This window comes from Barbus barbus, assembly GCF_936440315.1.
Source record: "Barbus barbus genome assembly, chromosome: 24".
Taxonomy (NCBI): Eukaryota; Metazoa; Chordata; class Actinopteri; order Cypriniformes; family Cyprinidae; genus Barbus; species Barbus barbus.
In genome coordinates this window covers 14494380-14507051 of record NC_136752.1, presented here as the reverse complement: position 1 = coordinate 14507051, position 12672 = coordinate 14494380, and the positions used below count along the sequence as shown (strand labels likewise).

General features: G+C 38.7%; 1 protein-coding gene across 1 annotated transcript; it reads left to right on the top strand.

Moving 5' to 3' along the window:
- Window positions 1-5881: 5881 nt before the first annotated feature.
- Window positions 5882-7478, top strand: LOC306843809 (GS homeobox 2-like). The gene is made up of 2 exons (XM_079375483.1): window positions 5882-6353; window positions 6630-7478. Exons 1-2 carry the CDS (start codon window positions 5978-5980, stop codon window positions 6968-6970), a joined length of 717 nt encoding a protein of 238 aa, XP_079231609.1. The 5' UTR covers window positions 5882-5977; the 3' UTR covers window positions 6971-7478.
- Window positions 7479-12672: the final 5194 nt, after the last annotated feature.

The following is a 12672-nucleotide window of genomic DNA, read 5'->3' as shown; positions in this document are numbered from 1 at the left end:
TTAAATGTACAAACAGAGCAGAACTCTGTTTGTAAAGCACCGCACTGCTGCAAAAAGATATGTTTTGATTCTCTGAACTTGAGGATATATAAGAGAGAGTTTATTACAAAAGATATCTGAGACATAGCATTATAGGTGTGCAAAGTACAGAGATTTTAGGATAATTAGTTTGATTTTCATTTTAAATTAACATGTTTAACGTGTAAACCTTTAAAATTCATGATATTGCAATTGGCTGGCACTGATAAGTCAATAATTATTTTATATTTTGTTATGGCTTAAAACTGATAAATGGCCTACATTAAAAATCTGTAGCTATTTTGTCTTAATAAAAAAAAACTGATCAATCACTTTTAAAGCTACAAGTGAATTTAGGCATTTAGTACATTAGGAAAATTTATATTTATTTTGGGTTTTGCTCAAGATTACATTTCGCACATTCCAAGACTGTCAGTGGCTGTAATAGAGATATGTTTTCCTAAGCATTTGTTTAGAGGATTGAGGGGGTTTTGGTGGTGCTAGCAATACATAGAGGGAACAATATTATAACAGTACCAAAAATAAACACAACAAGTAAGAAAGTAATGACAGTCAGAGACTGACAAAACAAAATGATGCTCCTAACATTGACCAAATGGGCTCTGGATGGCCTGATCCCAATTTATAGCAATATCTTGACACTGATGACCTCTTCTCTCAAACTCATCTCTAAAAATCATCCAAATAACTGACACAGTAAGAGAAGACAGCAGATAATATCTGAAAATGGCAGCATGCACTCATTTATAACGTGTGCCCTGTTCATCCAGAAAGGAAGTGATGAGAGGAAAGAGAGTGCGAGAGAGGGAAGGGTTGATGGCAGTCATCAACGTCAACTAGTGCTCCCTAGTAAGAGAGCAATCTGGGGAGAGTGGTGTGTGTGTGTGTGTGTGTGTGTGTGTGTGTGTGAGTGTGTAAAAGTGCACAACAATGACATGCGGTAATGAGCCATGATAAACATTACTGTAATTGACAGAAAAACACCACACTCACACTCCAGTCATGATTGAGTCAATCAATAAAGTGTGCATCTGCTCACAAGAGAGTGAACAGAGAAAACCCTCATCAGAATAATGAAACACAAATGAGCATCAGTGTCTGCCGAATCTATGCTCTAATAAATTTCTAGTAGTTAATTCCTGACAGTAGGAAGTATAATTCATTTCTGACTATTCTCCCTACCTTTCCATATGTGATTTTTTTTTTTATTGTTTTTGTTTTTTGGCTTACACTTTTCTGTTTTGTTATTTTTGCAGTTTTTGTATTTATAAAATCTGTTGTAAAATAAATTGTTAATTGTATTCATTAAACTGGTGCATGCATCTTTTATAACCTATAAACAGTAAACACATCTTATGTTACAAAGTGGATTAGTAATATTCTGATCCTATGAATGATTATTTATTAATTTATAATTTTTTCATATAATTCATAAAACTATATGTTTTATTTATTTTTGCAGATGCATTTTACTGACAAAAAGCTACCAAATTTGGCACATTAATTTAATGACTGATACTAAATATATGTTTACTGATATTTTGATTCATTAAGTCACTGGAGATCATTTAAAAAAGGGATTTTTTTAACTGCTTGTACAATTTATGCTTGTACAAAACTGCTTCTACAAGATATGAAATATTCAGTTAAAATCATTATATTAAATTTTACAATTATTAAAAACAAAACGGGAATTAAATTGGAAAAAACACGTAGTAGGCTACGTTTGGTTATTATAATATGGTCGTATTTATCTCGGATCAGTAAACGTCTGTTGTGGCTAATTTACAGCACCGGACCTCCCAAGTAGCTACATATCTATTTTATAAAGAGTGGTTTGGCTATAACTCTGCAGCTCTCTATGACCCTTTGATTAAGACCTTTACATATTTACTACATTTTATTTCACCATGTCAAGCGAAACGCAATCGGCATAAGGGCAATTCGGTCCCGCGTCTCAACTGTTGTGGTTTAGTCATGAATGTTTGCCTATTCGTTTGGAAAGAACTGTTGGCTATTAGGAAGAGTTGTGCGCTCTAATAAGGTGAAGAGAGACAGGATTCTTTTAATGAGGTTAGAGGAGTTTCCGTGGGTAACGTTGAGAGTTCAGCATCACCGAATCTGTCGGCATTTATCTTGTTTTCTGGCCTCTCCTAATTGCGCGCTGTTTACCCGGCTTCTCCTTCTTTCTCATCTATTCTTTATGTGTTTATTGAGAAATAAACTCTCGTAATAAACAGGCTATTTTGTCGTTTATCCGTAAAGAAAGACGTTGGGAATAAGCAACAGTTGCAGTTTGCTGTAGAAATTCCTATGTGTGTGGCTCTGGCTCCTTTTCATAAAAATCGTATCCGTCATTAAGACATAAATTAGATTTTGACACACACAGGCAATTGAATTTAAGCCCCCCACTCAGCCCCCAAAACGATGAAATGAAGAGCAGGCCCTGCAGCTGCTATTCAGATGAAGGAGATAATTGGCAATGAAAAGTCACTGCGCCGCATTATGTTGTCTGCGGGATCATTGTTCATTTTCCCCTTGCTATTGAAGACTATATTGAAAACCCGAGTGTTTCTTTTCAGTTTTCAGTATTCACCGTGTGTTGCTTAGTTACTGGGAATGGGGGGAATCACCCACTGTATCAGTCGGGATGGGCCGCAGGCTGGCCCCTTGCGCCACAATGCAACTTTTGTGAGGAGGCGTTGACACAAATTAATGACACTTATGCAATACGGCAGTTATGGACCGCTTATAGTGCAATATTGCACGGGACTCAAGGTGAGAGCTTTTGCCACCATACGCTGACAACTGTGTTCATTTTCAACACATCACATTAAAGATACTCGTATTTGATGTAAATATAATATAATAACGGGTTTCTTTCATTATTTATAAGTAGTTTCACAATAACTCGCATATATTAATTATATTCCTATGGAACTGCACCCACCTCTGATCCTTGAATTGAAATCCATTAAAAATGCATGGATTTTTAATTAGAATACAACAGATCTAAACCTTCAAGACCCGTACTGGCATATAGGAAAAAAAAATATTTTATTCAATAGCCTAATGCTAGAGTAACGAAATGTTACAGAATTTTGGAAAATTTCAGCAGACGCTGTCAGTTTCTCTTGGTTTATTTGATTTTTGCCGTTCATAATAGCTCATATATTAGGATATTTTATAACAACTTCTGTATAAAGAACTCGTGAGCATGTCAAAAAAATTAAAAAAAAATAAATAAAAACTCCTTTGTGACTAGAGCAGTCAGTTTGGACCCACTTTTGTACAACCGTCACAAGAAATCCATTCACCTCCACTTATGCAAAGGAGTTCGTGGAAGTATTACAAGTGTTTATGAAAGTTGTGTTGTTTTAGTGCTTTGGCAGAAAATTACATCCAGTGGGCTTTTATTCCCCAGGTGACCTTTGCAGTAGCACAGAGGATAAATGGAGAAGAAATATGCCTTATATGAATAATACTGAATGGTTAAAAAAAACACGTCTCGTTATTATTATAATAAAAAAATAATTAAAAAAACATTATTTTTCTTTAGATGTTCTTGTCGATATCACTTGCCTTGGTTCCAATACCAAACACTATGTGGTAACCTATTTAAAGCGTAACGAAGACCTGAGGAAAATAGAAGGTGGTAAGGATTTCTTTTATTCAATACTTGTCTAAACCGTATTATGAACTGCAATGTAAACTTACAGTTAATTTAAGCCAGAACCCAGGCTTCGTATAGGCCATAACTGGCCAACCCGATAAATGGGTTTAAATACTGATTAGAGTATTTGCAACATTTTATCTTGAGTATCTGCGTTATTCAACCACAATCATTTCTCTTTTAAATAGGACCTACTCGTTTGTTAGACTCTTCGTCTTAACCCAAGCAGACAAAGATGTATTCCTATCACCCGGAGCAGAATGAAAGGAATCAAAGGATGTTTTATCCTTAAATGGGCTAATTTTCCCCTTGAATTATGAAAGTAATGACTAGGTAACACTCTGTGCACAGTACCCGACGGCTTAAGTTTTAAATCCTTCCACGTGGCCCGGCTAGTCGTGGCAATTAGAGCTCATTACAGACTCATAAAGGCTCTCGTTTGTGGGATTACTTAATAGACAATGAAATTTTATCGTGAAGAATTATGGAGGGGAAAAAAAAAAATATTGAAGACTGGACGGTATGAAGGGCGCGCGCCGCGAATCATTCCGCGTGGGTTGTCATTCATCTCTGTCTCTCTCTCCCTCTTCTCTCACGTCTCATACGCCGTGTTTCCTCCATTACAACAATTACAGCCAGAATGACAGATGTGTTTGTTTTTTCGCTCTCCAATTCAGCCAATTTTAAAGTGATATTCTACCTCGTTTAAGAATGAGACTTGCCGCTGATTTCAGCAATTAAATGCCTATGAAAGCAAAGCACCCGGCAGCGTCTTCTCTTGGTAATACTAGCTCTAAACGCTGATATGAAATCGTCATTACCGCTCTTGAACTTGGCCTCAGTCATCATTAGTAGACTCTCAATTCTATCTTAACATCCATAAAAGCCGCTCCAAATGAGAGCTGATTTTATTATGTTATGCATGTTATTGAAAAGCTCAGGAGACAGACCTGTAATTGAGTGTGAGCTGATAGCCTAATTGCAGCCCACATGCCCAAGCTCTTATAGATTGACAGCATTACTTTCACTGTAACCTTCAGACAAAGTCTGACGGGGTTAACTCTCCCCCGACAGAGTAGGAGGTAGAATAATGCCAGACCTATCGTTTTGGGGAGCCTTGACCTCGTCAAAGCTCGCTCGCTCGCGCCACTGGCCTCCTCGCGCAGTGTTTGGAGGTAGAGACGTTCGCGCGCAGATGAAAGTGAAAGCTCAACCCGCTGCTGACCCGCCGAGAGATCAAACCCGCTAATTATTGTCACAAGATGAGGGATTAACGCATTTCTGAAATAGCTGGTTGTTTATCCACTCCAAAACCTCCACAATAAACACTTTCTAATTGAATCCTAATCGCTATCAAATTGGAAGTGCCCAGACTCCACTGAGAATCATAAATCTTTAATTGCCGGCTAGCGATCTTTCCAAACTGACGCGGACCAAGATTAGCTGCATTTGGTTTGCATAGACACAGTTTTTTTTATTCAGTTACCTTTGGTCTTTGAATAAAACGAGGTTTTATCACACTAAATACTTGGCAAGAAGTTTGTTTATTAGAGTCATATCCTAAGTCTAGGTGACGTTCATTAGGCTATAATTGTTAGTGTTTCCTTTTGTTAAAAGGTCTATAATTTCTCAAATAAATACAGTTGAATAGACGGGGGAAAATGTTCATGTAGCATATTGTTAGTTGTGAACATCTGTGGATGCCTCGTCTATTAAATGTATTCTTCTTCTTATACATGGCTTTTGGCCAATAATCTCTTGATTTATTTCTATACTGAGGTGTAATTTGCCTTTTGAAATGGAGAAAGTTAATTTCATGTCGACACAGACAAACTCAGTTTATGTGAGAAATATATAGGCCTGCCTTTCTTCAACATCATTTGGAAATCTAAATAATAATGCAGTATATTAGACCAGGACTGTAAAGGGATAATTGTTGATATCTGTTGTGCCACTTCGCCTGCCGAGGAGCGCATACCCGCGAGCTAACAAGACTGTATGTGCAAAGATTTGATTGGAGGCTCTCATGGGCATCACGTGTCCCGGGACACCAGAGGTACTAAAGCCCCTAGGCCGTGAGCGCACGTGGGCGACGTTAGGGCCAGCCCTCTCCGGGGTCCCTTTTGTTGAACTATCAAACATAAGCCAGCTCCCGAGGGCTTTAGAACAGTGTTAAGACCACTGTGTACTGCGCAAGTCTTTGGAGGGACGCCATCAGTGTGGTATCACTGACACCAGCAGCATCACACGCAGACAGAAGCGATCATGTCGAGGTCTTTCTACGTAGACTCTTTGATTATCAAGGATCCCGCTCGCCCGGCTCTCAGTGAGCACACGGGACAGGACTTTCTCATCCCCATTGGCATGCACTCTCCCGGAGTGATGAGCGTCACTGCGCCCGTTTGCCCGTCCCGGAAGACCGGCACCTTCTGCATCTGTCCGCTGTGCGTAACCTCGCATCTCCACTCTCCCCGCGGCGGAATCCCACTGCTGAAGGGACAGGGCTTCTCCGCCGGTGACGCGACTTTCTGTCAGAGGATAGCACACCAACAGAGCACCGCGTTAGCGCACCCGGGACACGGACACCCGCCCACAAGCTACAGCGTCACTGACCCTCGGAGGTATCACTGTCTGTCTCTAGGTGAGTGCGCGCGCGCGCAAGCTATACACCTGTTACTCCTTTTGACGAGAAGCTTGACTATTTGACAATTTATATAATTCTAAAGTCAGTCTTCACGCATTTTACCTTGTTTTGTTTTACTTTTTATCGACTTTATATTTTAATAATCATGTTGATGTTTGGCACGTTTAATTCTCAAATACACAAAATGATATATTGATGGCATTCGTTGAATTACTTCGCAAAGTTGGTTGGCACTGACATGAGTTTAAGAGTTTCTTGCTTTTTCTCCTACAGGTGCGTCTGACAACAGCCACATACAGAACGGTAAACGGATGCGCACTGCCTTCACCAGCACTCAGCTGCTTGAGTTGGAGCGCGAATTCTCATCTAACATGTACCTCTCCCGCTTACGCAGGATCGAAATAGCCACATATTTAAACCTGTCAGAGAAACAGGTGAAAATATGGTTCCAAAACCGCCGCGTTAAACACAAGAAAGAAGGCAAAGGTACGCAGCGAAGCGCGCACGCAGGATGCAAATGCTCTGGCAGCCACTCACACTATCCGCGCTCGGAAGACGAAGAATCTCTGTCACCTGTGTCAGCAACAGAGGAGAAGGAGACTTCACCTATCTAGGGGCCTCGAGAACATCATAGACTGAAGTTTGGTACCCTGCATGGCACATTTAAACGTACGGATCCGTTGAAGCGACTGAATTTATGGGACACTGTCTTCCATAAGTTTAGCTACTATACCAATTCCTCCCTCTTTCCTCTTAAAGTATTGTTTTACCCTGACACTCAAGTCAGCTATTTGTCTTATATGTACGACAAACTGTGAAATAATAGTTCAGTGATGCAAGTAAAATAAGTTTTTACAGTTTAAGTGAAAACGTTTTTGAAACGACCACGGATACTCCATGCTGTCTTCCCTGTTCTTTGAAGAATAAATGCTGGATATATAGAGAAGATAAAACACTCCCTGTGTGATATTGTAAATACGCAGACTGTTAATCCAACCTGTCCTAGACTACTGAGAAACTGTGATTGTTTTTTTGTTTTTGTTTTTCACCTGAATTTTATGTGCATATTAAATAAAATGTGTATATTTGTATTTATTTAAATAAAATTACTTCTGTAACTACACTTGTGAGTACTGAAATTCATACCAGTTCATCTAGAACAAGGCACCTGTTTAAATATTTCACAAATAAAAAAACAAATATACCTACATAAACATTCATGTGGCCACATAATGAAATAGATAGATAGATAGATAGATAGAGAGAGAGAGAGAGAGAGAGAGAGAGTGAGAGAGAGATTGTGTTTAAAACATTAATGTTTAATTAACAAGTTTTACCTATGATAAGAGTGGCGAATTAAAGTCGGGTTGGGATAAAACTTGTGCCAGGTTTGAGACAATGGTATTTTCTCGCATTCTCATATGTAAAATACACTCCCATCTCTTTTTTTCTTCTTTGAATAGGACTTTGGGAGACAAACTAAAGTTCAGCATTTGTTGTATCATAGTATAAACACGTGACAAATAGTATTAAATGTGTATTAGGAAGACGCCAACAGCATTTGTTTTATTAAGAAAACACTTCACAGCCTTCTGACCCCTTGAATATTTTTCAAAGAGAGCAGGAGAAACTCCTTCCTTAAAAGCCTCCTGAAGTGTAACACTATATGTGAAACTTATTTGTTAGCCTACATGCAGTTTATTTTTGTTTTTGAATTTTTATTAGTTATTGTTACCTTAAGGGTGCCTATTCAGAGCTTTAATTTAACTGCACAGTCTCACTTGGTGTTTAAGTATCATTTAAACATACGAGATATATATTTCACTTACTTTCCAGTGTTCTTCTCATATATTTCCTACTAGTGCACAGGCTTCAAAAAGTCTATAAGAGAGAATGTGTATCTCACGAGCCAGGTGATAGTCAATTATACGTCGACCCTATTCTGTGTGTGCTTTTCAAGAGACGGTTGCCCCCCTGTTAAATTAATCCGAAAGGAGTTTAATTGCCGTTTTTGTCCCACGTTGGTTGCTTATGTAGCAATTCCTTCAATACGAGCGAGGAAAAAAAGTTACGCAGAACTGGCCAAAGGCTTTGACAGGTTAGATTGTCCTGCCAGGCACTCGCATTTAGCCGTCGGACCCCCGACGGCGGCGAGCTCAAGGCCTTTCACGAGACGTCTACAGGGTTCCTACGCGCGCGAGAGAACGATTTAGTCACTGTTTCATTAGGCATTATTTGAACCTTTCAACTTGGGCCAAATTGAGGGGGCATGCTGAAAATTGAGGGATTACGTAGGAGGGGTGATAGGAAATTAGGGAACGCTTAATTTAACTCGTGTTCCGTCAGAGTTTGGGATACATTCCTAATTGAGAGGGGAAGCAGGTGAAATTTTGGTCCCACGCAGGTCCTTTCAGAGGGGGAATAAATGGCCTCCTTTCACGTCTCCACGTCTCTCTTCACGATCATATATTATCGAGGGAAGGCACCTAATGAATATATATTGAATTTCTTATTAATCGAATTAGACTTCACCCCTCGCAGGTGTGAGAGAGAAAGACCTCCCGACAAAAGAGTTTTCAGCCGTTTCAGAGCTGACTCCCGTTTTTCAGACGCGACACGTTTGACCCCGGACAATTGTCATTTTATTAATATTAGATTTGAGTCTCGAGTTGGGAACTTGAAAACGTTAAAATGGCACGTTAATTTGAACAGGGTTACTAAAAAATAAAAAAACCTAAAAACAACTCTAGGTCTTCTTGGTTGTACATGATTTTTTTTTTTAGCTATTTATTTATTTAGGTAGGCAGTTAGCCTACTCTGTTCTGTACTCTTTAGAAAATTTTATTAAGCTTCACATTCAGGATGAGAGGCAAGGTAATGCAAGCTTTCTTTTGGTGTTATGGCATGTAATATCACTTGGACGGGTGGTGTAGTTGAATACCAGATATATTAGAGAATCCGATGCTTAAAACCAAATATTAAATGGAAACAAAGTACGGCTCAGCTTTTAAAAGATTACGCACTGTCGCAAAATGGGCAATTACGCATGACAAAGAGCAATTAATAGAAGACCCTTTTAAGCGCTTGCAGCTGCTTTCGCCTTAAGAGAAGTGGGGCACTCGGGCAATGAATGCCTCCAAAACCTGTTTTGTCTTCAGTCGCGGAAACCGCTTTTTTTTAAATAGTTTAAACTGCGAAGTGAAATGCTGAAAAACGCCGTTAACGTGCGTTTTTCAGCTTTCCGTCCAAAACCGATTGTTTCAAAGATGATGAAACTGGGAATTCTAGACACGTGTCCCATCAGTGCTGTCCATGGTGACTTAATTTAGTGGGAACTCGGTCATCACACAATATGTCCCGGGCGCTTTTGTCGGTCTCTCTAGAATGGGCCCTTTCTGAGACGTGTCAGCTCCTCTTTTAGGCGTCCCATTGTTGCGCTCCTGAGCGTGCCCACTATATTACCAAGTGTGCTCAGTGGCTTTGCTGGATTAGAATGCATAGCCGTTGTAAAAAGATGTCAGCTTTGAATGAGATAATATATGATTATATTATATCAGTCACTCAGTGTTAGAGGACAGAATATTATTCATTATTTGGCCAACTCATTTAGGTGGAAATAAGATGAATCTAGATAGATAGATAGATGATAGATAGATAGATAGATAGATAGATAGATAGATAGATAGATAGATAGATAGATAGATAGATAGATAGATAGATAGATAGATAGATAGATAGATAGATAGATAGATAGATAGATAGATAGATAGATAGAGCACACAACCATGTGAGAGGAACCTGTTGAGGAGCCTGAGGAACAGGTAACATTTCTATTTCAAGGTCTCAGTCCTGGTCACAGTCAATATGTGCGAGTTCATAATGACATATGTATTTTATTTATTTTGTGAAAATTTGTTTGTGAAGACCGGAATAAAATTATTATTGATATTGATATTGATTGATAATGACATATGTAATTATTTGAAGAATAAACAAATACAATTTGTTGATTATATTGAGGGTTGGAAAGCAAATTTGAGGGTTGTAAATAATTGGAATTAATGCAGAAATGTATCAATGCCTGTCATTGTAATCAGTTGTAAATGTTGTATTTGTCTCTCTAAACAAGCACTGAGTACTTTGAACATCTATTTTAAGGAATTATTTCTAAGAGGACAAACAGAAGAGGAGCCAGCGCGCATAAACTGCAGGCCTCAGCTTTTGGAACTGGAAAAAGAGTTTCTTTTTTTTTAACAAGATCCCCTTTTTTGAGGTACAGAACACTCATTTTATCCCCTTTGATGCCATAACACTAATCCTGAATTAACGATATTTCAAAACATTGCGTAATGATTCAACATAATGATATCGTGTGAAAAATCCGCACAGAAATTCCTTTATGAACATCGTGCCCTATTTTTACTGACTTAGAGTGTAAAGATTTGATAAATCAAGAGCAAGATGTTACAACTTCAACTTCAATTTCAATTTCAACCTCGATCGAAAGCTTTCTGTAATCAGCATGCATTTTCGGTTATAGCGCCACCTATAGGCGAAGCTTTACGAAATTTGATGCGTGTCCTCAGAATACCCTGTTGCAAACCAAGTTGCATGCAAATTGTCCTAAAGACTAACAGCTATCACTCTTCAGCTCATGGTTTTCCTTTGAAACTAAACAGTGTTGAGGATCTGGAACTCGAGCCCAGACTTTTTTTTGTGTGGGGGGGGGGGGGGGGGGGGGGGGGTTCAAATGACCATGAAATTCTGGGCAAAAACAACAGGGTTACTTTTAATGACACATAATGACAGAAAATAACAGGGCTATTTTCAGCACCCAATAATTCAGCCATACAGTTTTGAACAAAATGTAACATTATTGTTTCACTTTTGCCTTGACATTTCAGATTTCTAGGTAACCAAAGCCCACCGAAAAAGCGTGTCCTAAATGTTTACTTTAACATTTTACACGCTCATGTGCTAAACGCCTTTGCTGACTCAGTGTTTGCGTTCAAGGTTAACCAGCAGAAAGTCATTATAAAGTTTTCCTTCGCGCAGAGCAGTAGCACTTCTGCCCGGCCCCACGCCCACAAATATATAGCCGATAAAGAAAAAATGGCGAGCTTCAGCACGCTGGACAGCGCGTGTGTGAAAACAGCGCGTCAGAGCCAGTGACAACTGACCATTCACAAAGGTTGACTCCATATCAGCACAGATAACAGAGAAAGCTTTTTCTTTTGGAGTTGGAATGCTTAAAGGATCTTTTTTCCATTATGATCTCATGAGTCCTTCTAAAGTCATTTTCTGTTCTTCATAAGCTTTGCATATTTTCACGGTTAATGATTTTTATGTTTTTGAGACTGAAAATTAACACCAAATTTGCCTTTAAGGAAACTGGAAATGAACCTTCGCTACTGTTGGTTACTTTGTAAAATCAGCTGACAACGTTGTAGCATAGTAAAAGCAGAATGTGCTAAAAATTACTAGTAGTCTGTGTTTTTCTTTTTTTTTCTGTGAAACAACGTTTGAATGTCAAAATGTCAAACCTCAAATCTTGGCTGTTATTGCAACCTTTCTTTATAAGCCGTTATAGTGCTAATAAAGTTAAATCCATTTGTTTTGATGTGGTTTGTACTTCGAATCCATTTTTATTACTCCCAGGGGCTTTAATTCGCTCTCTCCGATTCTCTCTCTCTCTTACTTAATAGGTTTGAACTGTAATGACAGGATAGAGATGGATGCAGGCTGCCCCACCGATGGACATATACGCCACCATGTGGTTACATTTCTCTGAAGAGAGACTAGACTTAAAACTCACACCGCATTTCTTCACTCAGATATTAAAGATAAAACTCTCGCTGGATGTGCATGTTTCTGTGAAAACGATTTCTTCATCCTGGCGTCAGACATACTTAGAGCAGATAGACTATAGTCCTGGTGTCCCGTAGCTAAAACAGATTGTCCCTCCCGCTCGCGCATTCGTCCCATACTGGACATTCTTTTGAACTAAAATAATTTCGCTGAATTATCACTGAATGCGAAATATTTAACGTTATGTTGGATTTTCTTAAATAAAAATTACCGTATGTATTAAATATTTTTAATAAATAAAAATTACAGCACAATCAGAAAACTGGAAAACGGTTGGTTGAAAAGTGCATATCCGGACTTCAGCTGTGTTGATCATATGTGATTCAGAATATTCTCATTATCAAATATCTCCATTTGGTAAAGTCCACATATCTGCATAAGTCTGAAATAAATACTTTTAATGCATACATCTTAAGCCAACAATAACGAACTACAGCCAGTCGAATTA

What these genes read in the sequence shown, in the direction of transcription:
- LOC306843809 (XM_079375483.1), top strand. Translation starts at nt 5,978, where the DNA reads ATGTCGAGGTCTTTCTACGTAGACTCTTTGATTATCAAGGATCCCGCT. An exon ending in GTATCACTGTCTGTCTCTAG is followed by an intron (nt 6,354 to 6,629) that starts GTGAGTGCGCGC and finishes TTTCTCCTACAG; the next exon opens with GTGCGTCTGACAACAGCCAC.